Source organism: Piliocolobus tephrosceles, chromosome 13 (genome assembly GCF_002776525.5).
Source record: "Piliocolobus tephrosceles isolate RC106 chromosome 13, ASM277652v3, whole genome shotgun sequence".
Lineage (NCBI taxonomy): Eukaryota > Metazoa > Chordata > Mammalia > Primates > Cercopithecidae > Piliocolobus > Piliocolobus tephrosceles.
This window is the reverse complement of record NC_045446.1, coordinates 12,270,992-12,295,302: the sequence shown is the minus strand read 5'-3', so window position 1 is coordinate 12,295,302 and position 24,311 is coordinate 12,270,992. Positions and strand designations below refer to the sequence as shown.

Here is a 24,311-nt window from a genome sequence, read left to right as displayed (position 1 = left end):
CTTCCCTCCCCTCGTCTCTTCCCTCCCCTATTGCCTTCCCTCCCCTTTCTCTTCCCTTCCCTTTTCCCTTCTCTTCCCTCTTCCTTTCCCTTCCCTCTTCCCTTCCCTTCCCTCTTCCCTTCCCCCATGCCCTGCCCTGCCCTGCCCTTCTTACAGGGTCTCACTACGTCACCCAGGCTGGAGTGCAGTGGCATGGTCAATAGCTCACTGAGCCTCCAACTCCTGGGCTCAAGTGATCCTCCCACCTCCACCTCCCATGTAGTTGGGACCACAGGCACACACTACCACACCTGGCTAATTAAAAAACATTTTTTTTTTTTTGTGGAGACAAGATCTCACTGTGTGGCCCAGGCTGACCTTAAACTCCTGGGCTCAAGGGATCCTTCCTCCCTGGGCTCCCAAAGTGCTGGGATTACAGGCCTGAGCCTCTGCCTCAGCCCCATCATTTATTTATTTATTTTATTTTTATTTTTTTGAGACGGTTTCACTCTGTCACCCAGGCTAGAGTGCAGTGCCCAATCTCAGCTGACTGCAACCTCTGCCTCCCACATTCAAGTGATTCTCCTGCCCCAGCCTTCCGAGTAGCTGGGACTACAGGTGCACACCACCACGCCCAGCTAATTTTTTTTTTTTTTTTTTTTTGAGATGGAGTCTCGCTCTGTTGCCCAGGCTGGACTGCAGTGGCCGGATCTCAGCTCACTGCAAGCTCCGCCTCCCGGGTTTACGCCATTCTCCTGCCTCAGCCTCCGGAGTAACTGGGACTACAGGCGCCCACCACCTCGCCCGGCTAGTTTTTTGTATTTTTAGTAGAGACGGGGTTTCACCGTGTTAGCCAGGATGGTCTCGATCTCCTGACCTCGTGATCCGCCCGTCTCGGCCTCCCAAAGTGCTGGGATTACAGGCTTGTGCCACCGCACCCGGCCTTTTTTTTTGTATTATTAGTAGAGATGGGGTTTCACCATGTTGATCAGGCTGGTCTCCAACTGCTGACCTCTAGTGATCTGCCTGCCTTGGCCTCCCAAAGTGCTGGGATTGCAGGCGTGAGCCACCCTGCCCAGCCCCCATCATTTTTATTTTATTTTATTTTTTCCCCATCATTTATTTTTAAAAACTTATTTTCCTATTGGATTATTTGGCATCGCATCAAAAAACATATCTGTGGCCAGGCGTGGTGGCTCACGCCTGTAATCTCTGCACTTTGGGAGGCTGAGGTGGGCAAATCATGAGGTCAGGAGGTCGAGACCATCCTGGCCAACATGGTGAAACCCCATCTCTACTAAAAAAAAAATACAAAAATTAGCTGGGCGTGGTGGCACATGCCTGTAAACCCCAGCTACTCGGGAGGCTGAGGCAGGAGAATCACTTGAACCAGGGAGTCGGAAGTTGCAGTGAGCTGAGATCACGCCACTGAACTTCAGCCTGGGTGACAGAGCAAGACTCCACCTCAAAAAAACAAAAACAAAAACATGTCCGTGACTATAAAAACAAATGTAGGCTGGGCGTGGTGGCCCAAGCCTGTAATCCCAGCACTTTGGGAGGCCGAGATGGGCGGGTCACGAGGTCAGGAGATCGAGACCATCCTGGCTAACACGGTGAAACCCTGTCTCTACCAAAAATACAAAAAACTAGCCGGGCGAGGTGGCTGCGCCTGTAGTCCCAGCTACTCGGGAGGCTGAGGCAGGAGAATGGCGTGAACCCGGGAGGCGGAGCTTGCAGTGAGCTGAGATCTGGCCACTGCACTCCAGCCTGGGTGACAGAGCGAGACTCCATCTCAAAAAATAAATAAATAAATAAATAATAAAAAAATAAAAACAAATGTAAAACAACTACAACGAGTTATTTAATTTTTTTGAAATGTTTAGGCTGAGCACAGTGGCTCACCCCTATAATCTCAGCACTTTGGGAGGCCAAGACAGGTGGATCATTTGAGCCCAGGAGTTCAAGATCAATCTGGGCAACATGGCAAAACCATGTCTCTACAAAAAATTTTAAAAATCTATTAACTGGGCGTGGTGGCACATGCCTATAGTCCCAGCTATTCCGGAGGCTGAGGTGGGAGGATCGCTTGAGCCCAGGAGATCCAGACTGCAGAGAGCTGTGATTGCACCACTGCACTCCAGCCTGAGTGCCAGAGCAAGACCCTGTCTCACATAAATTTTTTTAAAATAAAATATTTGGCGGGGTGCGGTGGCTCACCCCTATAATCCCAGCACTTTGGGAGGCCAAGGCGGGTGGATCATTTGAGGTCCAGCATTCAAAGACCAGCCTGGCCAACATGGCAAAACCCCAGCTCTACTAAAAAATACAAAAATTAGCTGGGTGTGGTGGCATGCACCTGTAATCCAAGCTACTCAGGAGGCTGAAGCAGGGAGAACTGCTTGAACCCAGGAGGCGGAAGTTGCAGTGAGCCGAGATCACACCACTGCACTCCAGCATGGGCGACACAGGAATACTCTGTCTCGGGGAAAAAAATAATAAATTAAGTGAAAATAAAGCGCGAGTAAAAGTAGTCTGAGTTACAAAAATTCATGTCTAAAAAAAATCAGTTCCTCACTGAGAAAAATGGAACTGATTGTGATTAGGCTGTAATAAAAGGCTACTCAGTTTGATGTCATTTATATCAAAAATGAAGATGAAATTCTTCATCAAAAGACAAAGTTCTTTTTGAACTTTGATATTAACCAGGATTGAGAATGCCAAAGCTATATGCATGTGGGTGGAGAGAGCAAAAGATTTTAACTGCCTTCTCTGAGTACTTATCAGTTTGTCACATAAAAAATGGTTGTCAAGGCCGGGCGTGGTAGCTCATGCCTATAATCCCAGCATTTTGGGAGGCCAAGGCGGGCAGATCACTTGAGGTCAGGAGTTTGAGACCAGCCTGGCCAACATGGTGAAACCTTGTCTGTACTAAAAATACAAAAATTAGCCGTGCGTGATGGTGGGCACTTGTTAACCCAGCTACTCGGGAGGCTGAGGCAGGAGAATCACTGGAACTCGGGAGGCGGAGGTTGCAGTGAGCCGAGATCACACCACTGCACTCCAGCCTGGGCAACAGAGTGAGTGAGACTCCATCAAAAAAAAAAAAAAAAAAAGGTCATCAATATGCAGAGGTAACGCTTTGTTGCAGTTGACGTGTGCTTAAGTTCAGGTCTCAAAAATCCACACCGGACATCCCTGCCACATCTATCGTCCATCGACAGTGCCTTGGGAGGTTCAGGGAACTGGGGTCACATGCTCTGTGTCCCAGTCAGTGTCAGGAAGACACCCAAGACAATGCCTCCTTTAGCCCATCAGTATCTTCCTTAGTCTTATCCTGAGACTAATAATATGCGCTTATTGTGTGTGAAGCATGCTTCTAATTTATCTCCTTTCTTTCTCATAATAAAGAAGAAAGGCACCCTTGTCAGCCCTACTTGAACTGAGAAACTGAGGTGCAGAAAAGTCATGAGACTTGCCCAATGTGGCTCAGCTGGTTAGTGGGGGAGGTGGGGCTTGGAGCCAGGCAGCCTAGTTGCATGGCCAGCCTGCTTAACCCCTCTGCTGTAAGGGGTTCGGTGTGCTGGTTACTTGAATTTAAAGCTATAACTTTAAATTTTTAAAGTTAAAAAAAATTTTTTTTTTTCAGAGAAAGGGTCTAACCCTGTCACCCAGGCTGGAGTCATGTGGTGTGATCATGGCTCACTGCAGCCTCAACCTTCTGGGCTCAAACAGTCCTCTCACCTCAGCCTCCTGAGCAGCTGGCACCACCAGGTCCAGCTAATTATTTTATTTTTTGTAGAGATGGGGTCTCCCTTTGTTGACTAGGCTGGTCTCCATCTCCTGGGCCCAAGTGATCCTCCTGCCTCAGCCTCCCAAGTAGCTGGCACCATCACACCTGGCTAATTTTGCGAAGATGGGGTCTCACTCTGTGGCCTGATACAGTTTGGCTATGTCCCCACCCAAGTCTCATCGTCAGTTGTAGCTCTTATAATTCCCACATGTCATGGGAGGGACCCAGTGGGAGGTAATTACATCACGGGGGCGGGTCTTTCCTGTGTTTTTCTCATAGTAGCGAATAAGTCTAAGGATATCTGAGCATTTTATGAAGGGGAATTCCCCAAGCTCTCTTGCCTGCCACCATGTAAGACGTGACTTTGCTCCTCATTCACCTTTAGCCATGATTGTGAGGCCTCCCCAGCCATGTGGAACTGTGAGTCAGTTAAACCTCTTTCCTTTATAAATTACCCAGCCTTGGGTACATCTTTATTAGCAGCATGAGAACAGACTAATACATTGCCCAAGCTAGTCTTGAACTCCTGGGCTCAAGTGATCCTCCCTCCTCGGCCTCCCAAAGTGCTGAAAATTACAGATGTAACAGATCTGCCACATCCAGCCCGGAAATTTTCTCGTGATTCTGGAGGCTGGAAAGCCCAGGATCGGGATGTCAGCAGGGCTTGCTTCCTAGTGAAGGCCCTCCTCCTGGCTCGCAGCCTTCTGGCCATGTCCTCACATGGCAGGAAGAGAGCTCCAGCATCTCCTCCTCTGAGGACATCAGTTCTATTGGGTCAGGGCTCTGCCCTATGACCTCATTTAACTTTAATCGCCTCCTTAAAGGCTCAGTCTCCAGTGATCACATCGGGGGAGGGCTAGGGCTTCAACATATGTATTTGTAGTGGGACACAGTTCAGTCCCTAACAAAAGGAAATGAGAGCTCTGGAGGGTCGCACGGTGGCAGTTAAATGGTTGTCCTGGATGTGACACTCTTTCTTCACTATTGCTCACAACCGTTTGGCCAGAACTGGTCACATAGCCCCACGGGGAGCCCAGAAGTTCAGTCCCATCCCATGCCCCAGTGGTGGAGAGTCAGAAGTAACGTCGAGCAGCATTGATTTCCACCATCATAATAAACTTTTGAATCTTTACTAAGTGCGGGGCCTGTCTTATGCTTGAATCAAGTGCCAGGGACCAATGGGAGAAGGTTTTTTATGAGAAAATGGCACATTCTGAAGTGGAACTCACCAGGTGAGAATGAGACCATCCTAGCATTGAGCCCTGGCTCCTTGGCTGACATGCTGTGTGACCTTACATAAGCATCTTCACATCTCTGAGCCTTTGTGTACACATCTATAAAATATGGACAATGTGGCCGGGCACGGTGGCTCATGCCTGTAATCCCAGCACGTTGGGAGGCCGAGGCAGGTGGATCACTTGAGGTCAGGAGTTCGAGACCAGCCTGACCAACATGGTGAAACCCCATCTCTACTGAAAATATAAAAATTAGCTGGAAATCGCTTGAACTCGGGAGCTGGAGGTTGCAGTGAGCTGAGATCATGCCACTGCACTCCAGCCTGGGCAACAGAGTGAGACTCCGTCTCAAGAAAAATGAAATATGGACAATGCTTTTGGCACACTGTATGGATAAAGCACATAGCACTGTGACCTGGCCATTGGAGAGGCAGCATTGCATTGCGGCTAAGTTTGCAAGCTTTGGAGTCAGCCAGATCTGCATTTGAATCTTACTCGTCTGATTTTTGTTTTGTGCCTTTATATGTGTGTGTGTGTGTGTGTGTATGAGAGAGAGAGAGAGAGAGAAAGACTGTGCTAAGCAAGCACATTACATGGAAATAACTGGAATTGGAACTCAGGCACATTGGTCTCCAGTAAGCATGCTTGTACTGTTACCCTACACACCCCTTGGGTTAGCACAGAGAGATTATTTATTTAAGGCCAGGTGCGGTTAAAAATTTAAAAAAATTTTTTTGATGGGGTCTCACTCTGTCACCCAGGTTGGTGTGTAATGCTGCAGTCTCAGCTCACTGCAACCTCCACCTCCCATGCTCAAGCAATCCTCCCACTTCAGCCTCCCAAGTAGCTGGGACCATAGGCGCACACCATCACACCTGGCTGCTTTGTTGTTGTTGTTGTTGTTTTGTTTGTTTGTTAGAGATGGGCTTTCACCATGTTGCCCAGGCTGGTCTTGATTTCCCGAGTTCAGGCAATCCACCTGCCTCAGCCTCCCAAAGTGCTGGGATTATAGGCGTGAGCCACCATGCCTGGGCTTTTTAAAAATTATTATTATTAACTTTTTTAAATTTTAAATTTGAGACAGAGTCTTGCTATGTTGGCCAGGGTGGTCTCCAACTCCTGGCCTCAAGTAGTTCTCCCACCTCAGCCTCCCAAATTGCTGGGATTATAGGCCTGAGCCACTGCACCCAGCCACAAGATTCTCTTAAAACCCCATACTTACCATCCTCTCTAGATGTTTCCTCTCCCTCCTATGCATGATATAGTTAGCCACTATCTTTCTAATAGAAAGGTGTACTAGTCACGTTAGGCTAGACTCTGATGATAAATAAACCCCCAAATCTCAGCGACTTAACAGCACAAGGCTTATTTCGCATTTGTGCCAAGTCCAGTGTGAATCGGGCAGCTGTTCAGGACAGCTCCTTTCTATGGCGGCCCAGGGATCCAGGCTCTGCCATCTCAACATGTGGTCTCCACGGTTGCTACTAAAGGGAATGAGAAAGTGCGGGTAACTCACATTTGCTTGCAACTCGGAAGCAACACGTGACACTTCTCAGAGCCCTTGGGCCACAGCCAGTCACATGTTCCTGTGGAACTGCAAGGAGCCTGGCAGGTGTGGTTCTCCCTGGTACCCAGGAAGGAGAAGAGAAGCAGATCTGGCTGAGCCTTAAGTCTCTACCACAGTCTGTTCTGCTGGTTTCCTTATACCGCGTTGGATTCACTCTTCTTCCTACACACCACAAACAAAATGAAATTCCTTTCCAAGAGAGAAAACCCAGAGTGATGTGCAGCTCCTGCCTCCAGCCAGGGTCTCATGGGCTGCCCTGGGGTCTCTTTATGAGGTCTAGAGGTGGCCCTTTTTGGTCCAGAGAGGTAGGAATTTTAAAAAGTTACCTGTTGGGGGCCGGGCACAGTGGCTCATGCCTGTAATCCCAGCACTTTGGGAGGCCAAGGCGGTGGATCACCTAAGGTCAGGAGTTCAAGACCAGCCTGGCCAACACAATGAAGCCATGTCTCTAGTAAATATACAAACAAAATTGGCCAGGTGTGGTGGTGCATGCCTGTAATCCCAGCTACTCAGGAGGCTGAGGCAGGAGAATCGCTTGAACCCAGGAAGCAGATGTTGCAGTGAGCCAAGATTGTGCCACTGCACTCCAGCCTGGGTGACAGAGTGAGACTCCGTCTCAAAAAATAAAAATAAATTTAAAAAGTTACCTGTTGGGCACAGTGGCTCACACCTGTAATCCCAGCACTCTGGGAGTCCAAGGCAGGTGGATCACTTGAGGACAGGAGTTTGAGACCAGCCTGGCCAACATGGAGAAACCCCATCTCTACTAAAAAATATAAAATTTAGCCAGGTGTGGTGGTGCACACCTGTAATCCCAGTTACTCACGAGACTGAGGCGCAAGAATCACTTGAGCCTGGGAGGTGGAGGTTGCAGTGAGCTGAGATTGTGCCACTGCACTCCAGTCTTGGTGACAGAACAAGACTCTAGATCAAAAAAAAAAAAAAAAAAAAAAGGCAAGTTACCTGCTTCCCCCTCCCCACCCCCACACCATACACAAAGGCAGAGTAGGGGCAGGGGCCGGATAACCACAGTAAGGATACCCCGGGAAGTGGGAGCTGGGGCCTGCTGGGCAGACCTTGTGGAGGGGTAGGGAAGTTTCTGGAAGGAACTACCTTCATTACTGCTCTCAGGGCCACTTGGCTCCCTCATTTGAGGCTCTTTTTCCCCTACCTTACCTTCCTTAATCATATCTGAAGCAGGGATTGTGTGTTCCGCCCTCCTTGAGGGTCGTCTGGATTTCTTGACCCACTTCCTGCCCATGGAAGTTTTAAGTTTCAAACAGTCACAGTCTTTTTAAAGATCAGGCTCATGGCCAGGGGCGGTGGCTCATGCCTGTAGTTCCAACGACTTGGGAGGCTGAGGCAGGAGCATCTCTTGAGTCCAGGAGGTTGAGGCCACAGTGGGCTATGATTGTGCCACTGCACTCCAGCCTGGGTGACAGAGCAAGACCCTTTCTCTAAAAAAAAAAAAAAAAAAAAAAGCTCATGGTTTTTTGGGCATTACTGTTTTCTCAAAATTTCAGTAGGCCTCTCATCTGTCTGCTTCCAGTGAGTTTCATATGCCTGAATGACAGTTAATTTATGTCTCAATTTGTCTGGGTGACTGGGTACCTGGATTTGTGATCGAGGATATGTATTCTTCTGGGTGTTTCTGTGAGGATGTTTTTGGATGAAATTGACATTTAAATTGGTAGACTGAGTAGAGCAGTCTGTCCCCCTAATGGGGGTGGGCTTCATGTAATCAGCTCAAGGTTTGAATACAACAAAAAGACAGTTTCCCGAGTGAAAGGGAATTCTTTCTGCCTGGCTGCCTTCAAACTGAGACATGGGCTTTTATCCTGCCTTCAGACTGGCCTGGGAACATTGGCTCTTCCTGAGTCTCAAGCGTGCTGGCCTTGAGACAAGAACCACATCAGCTCTCTCAGTTCTCAGGCCTTTGGACTTACACTGGAACTAAGCCATCAGCTCTCTTGGGTCGTCAGCTTGCCAACCAACTCATCCTGAAGATCTTGGGACTTGCCAGCCTTCATAATCACGTGGGCCAATTCCTTTTTTTTTTTTTTTTTTTTGAGATGGGGTCTTGCTCTGTTGCCCAGGCTGGAGTGCAATGGCACAATTATGGCTCACTGCAGCCTCAACCTCCAGGGCCCGAGTGATCCTCCCCCTTCAGCCTCCCAAGTAGCTGGGACTACAGGCACACGCTACCATGCCCAGCTAATTAAAAACAATTTTTTTCTTGTAGAGACGGAGTCTCACTGTCTTGCTCAGGCTGGTCTTGAAATCCGGAGCTCAAGCAACCCTCCACTTCAGCCTCCCAAAGTGCTGGGATTACAGGCGTCACTGGCCCAGCCAGAGCCAATTCCATATAATAAATATGTCTCTCTGTGTCTCTCGGATATGTGTGTGTGTGTGCACATTCTGTTTTGCTGGAGAATGCTGACTAATACAGAATCACATCCTAATTTATTTCCTAAGAAGTTCTCAAATCTTCATTTCTTTGCTTATGCTGCAGTAACAAACAAAACCCCGAAGCTCAGAGGCTTAAAACAGCAAGGTTTATCTCTCTATCACATCCTAGTGCGCTGCAGAAAAAGCAGCTCCAGGGCAGCTGACTCCATGCGGTGACTCAGAGATCCAGCCTGCTTCCATCTTTTGGTTCTTCCATCCCAAGTGTGATTTCTACCCACAGAGAATGGAAAACTAACACCCACCCCTAACTACTCAGACTGGGAGTGGCACTGCTCAATTCCACCCACAGAACCAGCCATGTGGCCCTTATCTAACTGCAAGGAAGGCAGGAAAATGCAATGATAATCATAAACATTTCTTGAGTGCTTTCTCTATGCCAGGCTGTGTGCTAAGCATGTAAATATTGTCTTTTCTGTATTCCAAGCCCTAAGTCTCTTAAAGTTCTACTGTGACCTCATCATACAGCCAAAGAAACAGGCTCAGAGAAGTTAAGGAAGTTGTCCAAGGGCACATACCTCATAAAGGCAGGGCTGCAGAATTGAACCAGATCTCTGTGCACTGGAAACCTACCCCCTGACCCCTGTCCTGGTTTCTTGCTCATCTCTGCCAAGAATATCTTCATTCCATCTGAGGATTGGGAATGGCTTCTTATTTTCTGCTCCATCTCATTTCGTCTTCCCCGGGAGTCATGAATTTTTAAACCTTGTGTGAGATCAACAAGTTCACCCAGAGGAGACAGCAAAAGAACAGAACAGGCAGGAACAGAACAGCCATCAGATACATAGGATACAATCTTCCAGGAAATGCCCACCAAGGGGAGAAATGAACCACAAGTGAGGCCAGGACTGTGGGAGGCTGGGAGGGAAAGCAATCCAGTCATCAGGGGAATCATTTCCTTTTACGAAAGAGAGAGAGATGGGACTTAGCCATTAGACTTGGGCTATTTCAGTTCCTGGTAATGACACAGCTCAGTGAATAGAACCCCCAAAGCACTTTCGGAAGGGGGGCCCCAGTCCTGGGCAGCTCTCCTGCCTTAAGCACTGCAAGTCACAGAGCAGAGAAACTGGAGATGGGCAAAATGGATGACAGTGAGGCCTGCCAGCGGGCCACTCCCTGAACCCAACCTGCGCATCCATGGTCATTACGTCACCCGTCACTCCTTGGTGCTCACACAGCTGAGCCCATGAAGCAGGGCAGCCCCCACCCCCAGCACTAGATGGAAAGGTGGTCGCACGAATCCAGGGCTGCCTGCTCTTCCCCATCACAGGGAAGACAGGGCCTCACGGGCTTGGTGTCCTGCCGGTCAGCTCTTCTCTGTCATGATCCCCTTTATGGTGCAGCCCAGCTTCAAACTGCTCCCCTGAAAGGGTCAGTTGGAGCAGCTGAGCTTGAGGCATCTCACCTGCGTGAGCTTTGTTGGTGGGCTCAGAAGAATCTGGGTTGGGAAACAGTACTCTGGTGGGCAGAATGAGGTGTTCAGTGAGCTCTTGTGTCCTTTGTGGGCACCTCGGAGTCTGGCTTGGGAGAAACTCCCTGTGCAGGTCCAGCCAGCCTAGAGGCCAGGCTGAGTGTGGGTTGGCATGAGGCCGACCCCCTCCATGCCCCGCTGTAATAAGGCAGAGGGGAAGGACCTTGGAAGGGGTAGGCTGGGGTCCTGCTGTTTCACAGATGGCAGGTGAGGGGACCAGGGGGAGGGGACGTGGAGCCAGCCGTCACTTGAGTATATGAAGATAGAGCTCCAAGTCCTCCAGGCCAAACAAACAACACTTCTCAAACTAAAGCAAGCCAAACCTCCTATTCTGGCTCCACCCCCTCTTCACAGGCAACAGGATCAGAGGGAGGCAGTTACTTAAGAAGGGTCACATAGCACTATTTGTGCCAGAGCCAGACCTCAAACTCAAGCTTAGAAGAGGCTCAAAAAGGGGCAGGGATGTAACCTCAACTCACCTGAAGCCAAGAAACATTACTCTAGGCTTGTCCCAGCCTCCAGCATGGGAATTTTGAAAGTAGGAGTATAATTACCCTCTCCCTGCCACCCCCAGCCTCCTGGGCTGGGAGGGCTTAGTGCCTTCAGCTGTATGCCAGGGATCTGTTTCCCATTTCTCAATCATCTTAGCTGATTCGAATAATTTCAAACCTTTCTTCTCTGAATTTTTCACCCAGCAGTGCCCAGCACAAACTAAGCAACATGAGAGGGATGAACTCTTTAAAAGGATTTTTAGGCCTAGCACGGTGGCTCACACCTGTGATCCCAGCACTTTGGGAGGCCGAGGCAGGAGGATCCCTTGAAGCCAGGAGTTTGAGACCAGCCTGGGCAACAAAGCAAGATCCTGTCTCTATAAAAACTTTTTTTTAATCTTTGCTTTTTAATTTTTTTTCTTTATAGAGGTAATCAGGTTTAAAAAGAGATTTAAGAAGTCATTGGAGTCGGGCGCGGTGGCTCAAGCCTGTAATCCCAGCACTTGGGGAGGCCGAGATGGGCGGATCACGAGGTCAGGAGATCGAGACCATCCTGGCTAACACGGTGAAATCCCATCTCTACTAAAAATGCAAAAAAATTAGCCGGGCGTGGCGGCGAGCGCTTGTAGTCCCAGCTACTTGGGAGGCTGAGGCAGGAGAATGGCGTGAACCCGGGAGGCGGAGCTTGCAGTGAGCCGAGATCGCGCCACTGCACTCCAGCCTGGGTGACTGAGCGAGACTCTGTCTCCTGAAAAAAAAAAAAAAAAAAAGAAGAAGTCATTGGAAGTCAGATTTTGAAAATAGAGAACCTGTAGCTTAACCTTTGAGGCAATATCAAAGTGGTCACCAGCATGACCTTTGAAGCCAGGAAGTCTGGGTTCAAATAATGGCTTTTCCCCTTACTAGCCGTGTGACTTGTGACAAGTTACGCAGCCTCTCTGTGTCTGGGTTTCTTCATCTATACAATGGAGGAGCTGATACCACCCCCTAGGTAGGAATGCGGTGAAGTTTAATTGTGCTAATCATGGGAAGTGCTTAGAAACAGTCCCTGATACCTAATAAACCAGTGAAAGTTTGCTATTATTGTCATCCTGTCAAGCTGCTTGCATGCCTCCTGGGATGAGGAACTCACTCCCCCCAGGGCAGCCTGTTCCCCTGTTGGATTATTTAGTGTGTTAGGAGACTTTTGTATCCATTAAGCTGAAGTATGCCAACCTGTCTCTTCCCTACAAGAGCCCTGGCTTCCTCTGAGGGCAGCCATAAAGACCCACATCAACCAAAGCAAAATGACACATACTTGGTGGTGTGTGGCTTATTCACTTGAGTTAATCCTTCTTTGGGGAACTGCAGCCCACACGGCCCAGCACAGAGTGGAGATGTCTGTCTCTGCTCAGCGCTTTCAGCGGTGGTGTGCTCTGGCCTCGGAAGCCTGTGAGGGCCTACCCCACTGATCCCAGCCAAGGAGCTCTGTGGGCCGAGACCCAGCATGTCCTTTCACTGGGTCCTCTCTGCTAACCTAGTGTATCTGTAGCCTCTGCCTTCCTATAGGGAAACAGGGGAATTTTTTTTTTTTTTTTTTTTTTTTCTGAAATGGAGTCTTGCTCTGTCGCCCAGGCTGGAGTGCAGTGGCGTGATCTCAGCTCACCGCAACCTCTAACTCCCACGTTCAAGGAGTTCTTCCTGCCTTAGCCTCCCAAGTAGCTGGGATTACAGGCGCCTGCCACCATGCCTTGCTAATTTTTGTATATTTAGTACAGACAGGGTTTCACCATGTTGGCCAGGCTGGTCTCAAACTCCTGACCTCAGGTGATCTGCCTGCTTTGGCCTCCCAAAGTGCTGGAATTACAGGTGTGAGCCACCATGCCCGGCCAGAAACAGGGGAATCTTACCGCCTAGGACTGGGCAGAGCCAGAAAGTAGGAGGCAGTTGCCCATCTGGCCAGGGCAGTCCATCTCTTTGGAAAATCATCCCTTTGGAAAAACCCAGTGCTACGGTCCCAGCACTTTCTGGAGAATTTGCTGGTGTGTTCCAGAGGGCAGGGCATAGATTCCAGGTTCAAAGCTGAGTTTGGATCCCAGCTCCACCGCTCCCTGTCTGCGAGGCCTCAGGCAGCTTCCTCACATGTAAAATGGGCATGATTACAGTAGTTCCCACATAGGGCTGGGAGTGAAAAGCGATGAGGTGATTCTTAGCTCAGCTCTGGCACAACGAAGTGATGAATAAATGGGGAGGGGTATGGAAGGGAGTGGGATGAGGTGGGCCGAGATTTTCCAATATGGAAGGACTTTTAGTCTGTCCCTTCATTTTGTAGATGGAAGGACTGAGGTCCACAGGTGATACGTCCAAAAGTAACACTGCTCTTGGGCCACCTGGCACCTGCAAACAGGGGAGGGGCCTCGGGCTCCTGCTCCCTGCGGGCTCCAGCGCTTGCCCTCCCGGGACACTCCTTGCCCAGACCCAACCCTTCTGTTCTGGAGGGATGGGTGAGTGAGGCTTGGGGTGGGGCTGTGACCGGGTCGACGGAGCTGCTCTGTCCCCAACTCCTAGGACCCCGCCCCCACACCCCCAGTCTTAGGGATGCACTGCGTCATCTCCTGCAGTTCCGAGTTACGGCCGCTGGGTGTCGCCACACAGCAAAAAACCCACTGGCCGCCGGGAGGACGGGACGTAACTAGGGCTCTGATGGGACAGCGTCGCCAGACCTTGATCCCCGAACCCGGAACTCCTGCCCAGGTCCTTGGTCGGCTACAGCCTAGAGCCTCCCTAAGAGAAGCCCTAAGGGACGATTTCAAACCTTTCTACCACCCCTCCTGGCCCCCTCCACCTGTTAAAAGGAAAACCTGGCTACAGCCTACCTGGGGGCTGCTTCTCCCAGCTGAGCTCCTCCTCCCCACGCAGTGCTCCAGCCACGCTGCACCCGTCAGGGCTCCCAGCCTGCTGGACACCTGTCCGCCTTTGTGTTGTCGGGGCCTCCACGTAGAGGGCCCTTCCTTATCTCTGCCTGGTACAGGCCTGTTACCTCTTGTGCATAGGGCATTTCAAATCCACCAGCGACCCTGCTAGGTAGACACGGTTACCCCTGCCTACGGGTACAGAAACAGGCTCGAAAAGAGGAAGCTCCGAGTCACACACTGCAAAAGCAGGTTTTGAACTCGGGCTCCCACAGTGAGCTTTCTTTTGCTACATCTGAGATCCTTCCTAAACTGTGGGCTCTCTCAGGCCAGGGCCATGTGGATTTCCTGTTTATAACCCTTGGGCCCAACCCTTTGCCTAGAAGGCAGTGAGTACTCAAAAGGCACCTCTCTCCAGGGCCTTTCCCTAACTCTTAGATGGCACCTACCGTGTGCCAGGTACTGGGCTAAATGCTTCATGCCTGCCACAACCCTGCAGGTAGTTAGCATTATTATACTCATTCTCCAGAAGGGAAAACGGAGGCACAAGGACCATGCACTGTCTTGCAGTTATCTAGTGGCAGAGACAGGACCCACACCATCTGGCTTCAGAGTCCAAGCTCTTGCTCGTAGTCACTTCTCCAGGCACACTTAGAGGAGGGCCCCTCTCTCCCTTCACCCTGTGAGCACCTCACCTGTGGTGGTCTCACCCTTTGTGCTTCATGTGTGGAGCTCACATGAGCCTCTGTAGTAGACTGGGAGCAGCTTGCTGCAGGGCAGGGCTGTGTGCACTCACTCCTGTGTCCTTGCCCCCTGTGATCCCTGAACAGAATCGTTAGTCTGGAGGGTTAGTCTGGTGCCAAACGTGCTTCAGCTTGCCTTCCCATGGTGGGCTGGGTGAGGACTTGAGCAAACCTCCACCCCGGCAGACCAGGTCACTACAGGATGAATGCGGCAAGGGCATCTCCTGGCTGAGGAAAGGAGATGTCTTCTTTCCCTTTATTCAGCCTTCATTCATACCTCACTCTCCCCTGAGAGCAGGGGTGCTCTGGAGCCAGCTCTACCGGTTCCAGGAGAGCTGAAGGCGAAAATTCTAGGAAATTGGCGAGCTGGTTTTTTTTTTTTTTTTTTTTTTTTCCAGACGGAGACTCGCTCTGTCGCCCGGGCTGGAGTGCAATGGCCGGATCTCAGCTCACTGCAAGCTCCGCCTCCCGGGTTTACGCCATTCTCCTGTCTCAGCCTCCCGACTAGCTGGGACTACAGGCGCCCGCCACCTCGCCCGGCTAGTTTTTTGTATTTTTTTTTAGTAGAGACGGGGTTTCACTGTGTTAGCCAGGATGGTCTCAATCTCCTGACCTCATGATCCGCCCGTCTCGGCCTCCCAAAGTGCTGGGATTACAGGCTTGAGCCACCGCACCCGGCCTGGCGAGCTGGTTTTTAACTCTGCCATTGTTAAAAATTAAATTACTGGCTGAGTGCTGTGGCTCATGCCTGTAATCCCAGCACTTTGGGAGGCTGAGGCAGGCAGATCACTTGAGCTCAGGAGGTTGAGACCAACCTGGCCAATGTAGTGAAACCACATCTCTACTAAAAATACAAAAATTAGCTGGGCGTGGTGGCAGGTGCCTGTAGTCCCAGCTACTCAGGAGGCTGAGGCAGGAGAATTGTTTGAACTGGGAGATGGAGGTTGCAGTGAGCTGAGATCACGCCACTGTACTCCAGCCTGGGAGACAGAGCAAGACTCCATCTTAAATAAATAAATAAATAAATAACTTAAACCTGCAATGTAATGAATTATATTAAAAACAAAAAATACATACCTAAAATTCATCACCCCTTAATTATGTGAGTACATTTTTCTATTATTTGTGCTGTCGAGGTTACTTATGCCCATTATGTCTGCATGACAGAACTACTCCTGTACAGTGCTGAGCGGCCTCCCCACGTCCCAGTTCAAAGACAATTGTAGTGGTGGTTTGAAAGCAGCCCTGATGGGACTATTGACATCACAGAAATTGGCAAATGCTACAAAGTAGGGCTATCCTACCCCACCCAGAGATCCAACTGTTACACCATTTATAAGCCCCAGAGCCAATTTGAGGCAAACAGGCTGTCACGGAAGAAACTTGTCACTGTGGAGTTTGCGCACTCAGATTTGAGTCCAGGCTCCGTCTCCACCCACTGTGGGGCCTGGGCTATTTGCCCTTGAGCCTCACCTTTCCTATCTGCAAAATAAGGCTAAAAGTACAGCAGTTTTTACAAATTGAGCATTTGCCGAGTGTGGTGGCTTGTTCCTGTAATCCCGGCAACTCAGGAGGCTGAGGCAGGAGGATCACTTGAGGCCAGGAATTCAAAACCAGCCTCAGCAATATAGCAAGATGCTGTCTCTACAACAAATAAATAAATAAATAAGCAAGTCAGGCATGGGGGAACACACACCTGTAGTTCCGGCTACGTGAGCGTCTGAGGCAAGAGGATTGCTTGGGCTTAGGAGTTGGAGGCTGGACTGAGCTATAATGGTGCCTCTGCACTCCAACCCAGGTGACAGCATAAGATCCTGTCTCTCTTAAAAAAAGAAAAAAAAATGAGCATTTACTACCCACCAGGTGCTGAATCCATGCTCTTGCTAAATCTGCCAGCAGCCCTGTGAGGTGGGTGCAGTCACATCGCTTTTGAAGATGGGGATATGGGGGCGTGAAGAGGATAAGTACCTCATCAAAGGTGACAGATCGGATTTGAACTGCACTCTTAACTGCTGCAGTTTATTGGCCCTCCAATAATAGTGTCCAGTTCAGAGGGTGGTTTAACACAACGTAATGTGTGTTAAAGGGCTTAGCACAGATGTGGCTCCAGCGGAACGTAGTAAACATTGATTTACCGCGAGGCAGAAGAGCGGGATCCAGATCCACCCACGTTTGAATCTCAACTTGGCTATTTTCTGATTGCGAGATCTCTGGAGTCAAGTGACTTTGCTTATCTAAGCCTCATGTTCCCCCAGTGAAAATGGGGATAATCATAGCTACTGAAGAGCTGCTCAGAGGACAGAGATAGAGGATGTAAAGTATCTGCCGAGAAGTGGGTACTTTATGGGAATGAGTGTTCGGGATTATCTTTTATTTTATATCATGCAGACAGCAACTCTTCCCAGCCCTATGGAGGAGGCCAGAGGTTGGGGCTGGAGCCCTGGAGGCAGGGCCTTGCTCAGGCAGCTCCTGACCCTCCCCTCCTGGCCAGGTCAGTCCCTCAGTGGGCCCTGGCCTTAGAAGGGCTCGGAAGCCTGGGGACGCTGTTGCTAGGCACCAGTTGCTAGGCTACACATTGTTTCTCCTGCTTGGCCACCTCCGGGAGGGCTGGCTTCTCTGCAGAGCTCTGACTCCTGCAGCCTCTCCCTGACCTCAGAGCCTCTGCAGAGGAAAGGTTAGGGTGGGGCCGCTGCGGTTAGGCCTTGGGGAGAGCGGAGCCAACTCCCAGGGGAGGCAGGCAAGGCCAGAGGCAGGCAAGGCCATGGGAGCTGAGGGAGAGAGAGGAGCCGGGAGCTGGGAGTGAGTGTCCCAGCCTGACTTCTTGGGTGGGAGCCAAGAATTCCCCAGATAGCGGGTTGTCGGCGCATTCATTCTGAGAGGTGGATATGTAAGGTTCAGGTCGGGGGCCGAGGAGTCAAATACCTAGGTCTGAATCCCGGCACTACCACCTATTATGAGCAAATCCTTCATCTCTTTAAACCTCACGGTCCCCGCGGTAAATGGAGACAGGAAGAGTTAATAAGAAGGTGGGGGAAAGTGAGAGGAGACACGAGGACTCTTGGGATAAGTGTGGATGATCAGTTTTGTCCTCAGTTTAGGGATGTGGGAGCTGGGGCAGAGAGACAGAGGCCTGGGAGAAGGGGCCAGCTGTGTGGGGGCGCAGGTCTTCACCCGTGGGCTTCGGAGCCGGGCTTGGGACCCACGGGGCTCCCCGCGCTTCCTTTCTAGGCCCCCCGGGGCCCTGCCCCACAGCATCATGATGGGGAAACTCCCCCTGGGGGTCGTCTCCCCTTATGTGAAGATGAGTTCGGGGGGCTACACGGACCCCCTGAAATTCTACGCCACCAGCTACTGCACAGCCTACGGTGAGGGCACCTTTGCGCAGCAGCTTCCCCCAGGACATTGGTGGGAAGGGAGGGGCTCTCTCTGAGGGAGGAGCAGCCCCTCTGGCTGTCACACTGCACAGCAACCTGTCACGCTGAATCCGTCTGTCCCCTGAGCCCGGCCCGGCTGCTCCCTTCTCCAGTTCTGCCCCTGCAGTCCTGTCACTGTGATTCTGCCACACCGACCTTGTCCCCAGCCCACCTACTCCATTTCCTGCCATCACAGTCCTGAAAGGGCAGGCTTGCAAACCTCCTGCCCGTGGCTCTGAGCCCTCCCCTGTCACTGTGACCCCTGTGCCCCTCGGAGGACGCTGGCCCTGCCTGGGAAGCCCTGCCTGTTTTTGACCTCGGGGTCTGTCTCCTCGTTGCCCCTCTGGCAGGTCGAGAGGATTTCAAGCCCCGTGTGGGCAGTCACACAGGCACCGGCTACAAATCAAATTTCCGGCCCGTGGTCTCATGCCAAGCCAGTCTGGAGGCCTTAGACAACCTGGCCACGGGGTACGGTCTGTATGGCTCCTTCCCAGCCCCTGCCCTGCTCATCAGACCAAGTCCAGGCTCCGTGGATGGGGACCCTGAGCTTTGCCTGGCCTAGGCTGGGGGTCCTGGGTGACACAGGTCACGGCAGACCCCTGAGCCATCTGTGGGAGGGTGCAGGGAGGAAGGTAGCTCCTGAGCAGTGGACAGAGGCAGGCGGCCTGGAGTTCTAGCTCCTCCTCACCCTCAGGGAACAAGCCCGGGACCATTTCCAGTCTATGGCCAGCCAGAGTTACCGTCCCCTGGAGGTGCCTGACGGCAAGCATCCCCTGCCCTGGAGCATGCACCAGACCAGCTCAGGCTACGGGCGGGAGAAGCCCAGTGCAGGTCCCCCCACCAAGGAGGTCAGTGCTGGGCCAGGGCCAGGAGAGGGAAGCCTTAGGGTAGGGTGGGGCTAGGGCTGCACTGCCAACAGTTGGTCAAGGTGGAGGTGACAGGGCGTGGAGAAGCCACATTGTAGGGATGGGGGCCACTCATCTTTCTCCCCTTTGTCCTCATCCTTGTCCCCACCATCCCCACCACCTCCATTCCCCGCCCCAGCCCCACCATTACCTCCGCCTCCATTTCCATCCCCATCGCTGTCCCATTCCAATGAGCCTCACACTTCCTTCCACACCTGCAAGCCCCATCACCGTCCCTACCACCACCACTGTCCCCTACCATCGACATCCTCACCCCATCTTTTTCATTTCTTTTTTGTGAGATGGAGTCTCGCTCTGTTGCCCAGGCTGGAGTGCAGTGGCACGATCTCGGCTCACTGCAACCTCTGCCTCCCGGGTTCAAGTGATTCTCCTGCCTCAGCCTCCCCAGTAGCTGGGATTACAGGCATGTGCCACCACACCCGGCTCATTTTTTGTATTTTTAATAGAGACAGGGTTTCACCGTGTTAGCCAGGATAGTTTCGATCTCCTGATCTCGTGATCCGCCCGCCTCAGCCTCCCAAAGTACTGGGATTACAGGCGTGAGCCATCGCGCCTGGCCCCATCTTTTTCATTTCTGTCCTCATTATTACCACCCTTCTTATCATCAGCACCACCACCAGAATGGACACTCATTCATTCATCCTGCCAGTATGTTCTGAATATCTCCTTCATATTTGAAGATGATAAGAGCTAGTAGAGTGTGGGGTGGGACGGGTGGTAGGAAATATAACGGGGAGAAGCAGGGAGGAAGAGAAGTGAAGGAATTGCAGGCCAGGCACGATGGCTCACACCGGTAATCCCAGCACTTTGGGAAACTGAAGTGGGTAGATCACTTGAGGTCAGGAGTTCGAGACCAGTCTGGCCAACATGGAGAAACCCCATCTCTACTAAAAATACAAAAATTAGCTGGGAGTGGTGGCATGCACCTGTAATCCCAGCTACTTGGGAGGCTGAGGCAGGAGAATCGCTTGAACTCGGGAGGCAGAGGTTGCAGTGAGGCTGAGATTGCCTGGGCAATAGAATGAGACTTGGTTTCAAAAAAAAAAAAAAGTCCAGACACAGTGGCTCGCACCTGTAATCCCAGCACTTTGAGAGGCCGAGTCGGGTGGATCACTTGCTGGTGGGCCAGCCTGGCCAACATGGTGAAACCCCAACTCTACCAAAAAAATACAACAAAATCAGCCAGATGTGGTGGCTTGCGTCTGTAGCCCCGGCTACTTGGGAGGCTGAGGCACAAAAATTGACTGAATCCAGGAGGTGGAGATTGCAGGAAGCTGAGATCACGCCACTGCACTCCAGCCTGGGCAACAGAGCAAGACTCTGTCTCAAAAAATATATATATATAAGTAATAAATAAATAAGAAGTGAAGGAGTTGCAACTGCAAATCAGGAGGGTCGGGAAAGAGCTTGCTATGGAGACGCTGAACAAAGACTTGAGGGAGGCCAGCTCCTCCAGATGCAGCTGTCTGAGGGAGGAGTGGTCCAGGCAGTGCCAACAGCAAGTGCAAAGGCCCTGAGGTGGGAACAGAAAGGAGAAAAGCAGCTAGAGCCAGGTGAGGCACTCAGGTTCTTGCGGACCACCAGGAGGATGTGGAATGCCCTGTGAGCGTGATAGGAAGGCTGCAGAGCTCTACGCAGAGGAGGGAAGCACAGGTTTCATTGTAAAGGGACCCCTCTGGCTGCTCTGCAGATACTGTACTCTGTAAAGGTCAAGGGCAGAAGCAGAGTCAGATAGTGACTGCTGCCCCCTCACCTGTCATTGGCCCTTCTTCCTTCCAGGTCCGTAAGGTCCACTTTGACACCCAGGAGCATGGGCCCCAGGCCATCACGGGGCTGGAGCCGAGGGAAGTGCCCCTGCTCCACCAGCAGCAGGGCCAGGGCCCGCTGGAGCGGGAGAACTTCCGATACGTGAGTGGCAGCCCGGCTAAGGTCTTCGGGGTGGGGCAGAGGGGCCACACCCGCCTCCTCCTCCCACCTCAAGAAAAGTGTAGCACCGATTCATCCACGAAGCCAGCTCGGTGTGAGCTCAGGGCACCAAGCAAGACAGGAGAACAAAGGATTTGATATTGGCTATTTCCAAAATAGCATCAATGTGACTTCTCCCGATTTAACACTCATCCTCTTCCCCCAGCCTTCCTCCTCTGGCTCACGGCCCCTCCTGGTCTCGGTCCCTCTGGGCCCCCCACTCATTACCAGGAGTCTGGTGTGGGGTGTGACGTGGTATTCATAGTCACAGGGGCACTGTGCTCTTACGCTGAAACTCCTGGCCCTGCGATGCCCCACCCCAGAGAGACCTGTGTCCAGGGTGCTGTACTGGCCCACACAGGCCTCCTCAGAGCACAGATAACCGAGGCGCCACTCCACTGCCGCCGCATGCCTTCGGGGCCCTGGTGGGCCGGTGCCACCATTCCTCCAACCTCTGTGTTCCAGGGCCCACGCTTCATGACTTCCGAGTACAATTCCAAGTATCTCAGGCAGCCTCTAGACCAGCCAGGTAGGCCCTTCCAATCCACCTCCCTACTTCCTGCCCCAGGGGCCCTGGAGCTGGCTTAGGACTAAGGAGGCACCAGTGGAAGAAAGAAGGATGCACAGGTGGCTGGGGGGAAGCGCCTCTCCCAGGCTGACCTCAGTGCCTTGGGCCTCTCAGGAGGGCGGCTTGGCTGGTACATGCCCTTCCTCTGCTCCCTCTCCTGTCCTCTGGCCTGGACTCCGGAATCCTCACCCTGCCACCCACAATCCTCATGGCACAGGTCTCCAGGATCTTGGGATCCACTCCCTCTGCACCTGCTGGGACACTGAGCCTCTGGAGGACACGTGGGGGCCAGGTGGCCTGGCAGCAAATGGGACATTTCTTTTGCAGATTTCTTGCAGAAGAACTCGATCGGCGCCAAGGAGGGGAGCAGCTTCACCAAACAGTCCCGCCAGAGCCCCATTGTCTTCCAGCCACCCTCACAGGCCCTCCCTGGGGACCCTGTAAGTCGGCTGGGCTCCTGCCAGGACTTTAGGGGGCTTGACGCCCTCCAGTCTCAGGGTTCCTAGCTTTCCTAAAGAATGTGAGCTGCAGAGCCCTGTGTTCAAACACAAGATGAAAGAGCTTAGGTGAAAACCACTGCTTTGGTCCAGTTCCCCCATTTTATAGATGAAAAGACTGAGATCCAAAGAGATGAAGAGGTGTAGCCAAGGTCATTCAGAGCTCAGACAAGAGCCCTGGCCTGCTGGTCCCATTCAGGGTCATGCCTTCCCCTGTCTTCTCCCCAAACACTTCCCTTTTCTCAATGATGCCCATTTGAGCTGAGTTCTCCTCTGTGCTCAGCACAGCAGGGGCCTGGAGGCAGAGTGGGTGGGAGCCGCCAGGGGCCCAGCCTGCCTGTGGGGAGCTGACATCCTCTGTGGGCCTCTTTCCAGGCCCTCCTCCCAGGCCAGAGTGTCACCAAGTCTGACTTCCTCCCCAAGACTCACCTGCATGTAAGCTGAGCTAGGGGGAGGCTGGGGACCGCCTGGCAGGGAGCAGTTAGAACGTGGCTCTGGAAGGTGGTGGGGGAAGCAGCCACATCCTGGTGCCAGTGGCTGCTTTGCTTCCTCCAGGGAGATGAGTTCCTACCTGTGTTGGCCAGAGGCTCCAAGCGGGAAACAGCCTTCAGCCGAGGGAATGAAAGGATTCTGAACCCCAGAGTGAGTGGCCTTGGCTCCTCGCTCAGAGGAGGGAGGAGACAGGGAGGTTTCTGGGATGAGGTGGCATTTGGGGCAGGCATTGAGGAATGGGAAGAATGAGAATATTTGGGGATGTGGAGGTAGGGCCCCAGGTGGAGGGCGAGGAGAGCCTGGGCCTTCCTGGGGGCTGGAAGACGAGGGGTGTGGTCTGAAATAGACTTGACTGGAAGGGGAAGGGAGGGTCGCTGGGGCTGGGGACAGGTCACAGCTGTGTGTGCCTCTGCCTGCCCCCTCTCCATCCCTGCTGCCTCAGCCTGGCCACCTCAGCCCCCCTTCTGGTGGCTCTGTCCCCTGCAGGTGCCCCCTCCCTGCCCAGAACCCAGCAGCGTGAGCCACCAGCAGTTCCAGCCACTTCATCGGATGCAACAGACAAATGTTGCCCTGCTTGGCCGGGAGACTGTGGGGAAAAAGGTGAGACCAGCTACACCCAACCTCCACCCCCAAATCCCCACCCCTCCTGACCTGACAATTCCCCTGTCTACCCCCTTATGCAGGAGCCCACAGGGTTCAGCCTTAACAACCCTATGTATGTCCGGAGCCCCTGTGATCCTGACAGGGATCAGCGATACCTGACCACCTACAACCAAGGGTGAGGTCCGCTTCCTAGTCCAAAGCTGAAACCATTTGAGAGACAGACTGAGACTGGGATAAGTAATGAGCTCACAGCCTCATGGAGAAGATCAACGCTGAGTGAATGTGGGTTCCCCAGAAGCAGACCCTAAGCCAAGGATTGGAGTGCAAGCACATTATTAGGCAGTTATTAGGCGTGTGGGAGTGGAGAAGTGGGATGAGGGAGGGAAGGCAGTAATAATGAGCATGTTACTAAGCCAGCTATTCCACCGGGAAAACTCTAGAAAACAGTGTAAAGCACACAACTCAGGACCACCCCAGTCAAAAGTGAGAGAGCTGGGGTATTTATACCCCTACATCCATCAGTCATTGGTTAAAGGTTATCCTCAGGCAACATTAAATCCGAGGTGCCTCCTTGCTCAGGCAAAGCAGGTTCTAGCATCCCAAGGGTAGCTTTCCCACAGATATGCAGTACAGGGCATTGGTGGCCAGGCTGGTGGGCATGGAAAGAACAAGGGAGAGCAAGGGAGTCTGGAGCAGCAGCATCTGCTAAGACACTCCATCCAGCCAATGGTTGGTGGGCTCGAAGCTCCCTCAGAAGGTAAATTCTGTGCTTTGCATTCCCTGGATGAAGAGTGACTGTCCTGGGCATCAGGGAGGGCTTCCAGGAGGAGGTGGCCCCAGAGCCATGGGGAAGGCTTCTGGGGCCAGGACTGGGTGGGGAGAGCATTATAGGAATGGTATAAAGGAAGTGTAATTCTTCTTCTTCTTTTTTGTTTTTTTGAGATGGAGTTTCACTCTGTTGCCCAGGCTGGAGTGCAATGGCATGATCTCAGCTCACCGCAACTTTCGCCTTGTGGCTTCAAGTGATCCTCCTGAGTGGCTGGGGTTACAGGCATGTGCCACCATGCCCAGCTAATTTTTGTATTTTTAGTAGAGATGGGATTTTGCTGTGTTGGCCAGGCTGGTCTTGAACTCCTGACCTCAAGTGATCCGCCTGCCTCAGCCTCCCCAAAGTGCTGAGATAAGAGGCGTGAGCCACCGTGCCCTGCCAGGAA

General features: G+C 52.1%; 1 protein-coding gene across 1 annotated transcript in view; it reads left to right on the top strand.

Moving 5' to 3' along the window:
• Positions 1 to 24,311, top strand: part of PPP1R32 (protein phosphatase 1 regulatory subunit 32) — a 52,217-nt gene that overhangs the window by 25,177 nt on the left and 2,729 nt on the right. The window contains exons 4-13 of the mRNA XM_023189523.1: positions 17,862 to 17,998; positions 18,397 to 18,514; positions 18,741 to 18,894; positions 20,752 to 20,880; positions 21,403 to 21,466; positions 21,833 to 21,945; positions 22,378 to 22,437; positions 22,558 to 22,644; positions 22,981 to 23,094; positions 23,178 to 23,272. Of these exons, the coding sequence (XP_023045291.1) occupies positions 17,890 to 17,998; positions 18,397 to 18,514; positions 18,741 to 18,894; positions 20,752 to 20,880; positions 21,403 to 21,466; positions 21,833 to 21,945; positions 22,378 to 22,437; positions 22,558 to 22,644; positions 22,981 to 23,094; positions 23,178 to 23,272 (1,043 nt within the window). The 5' untranslated portion in view covers positions 17,862 to 17,889. The remainder of the gene's footprint in view (positions 1 to 17,861; positions 17,999 to 18,396; positions 18,515 to 18,740; positions 18,895 to 20,751; positions 20,881 to 21,402; positions 21,467 to 21,832; positions 21,946 to 22,377; positions 22,438 to 22,557; positions 22,645 to 22,980; positions 23,095 to 23,177; positions 23,273 to 24,311) is intronic.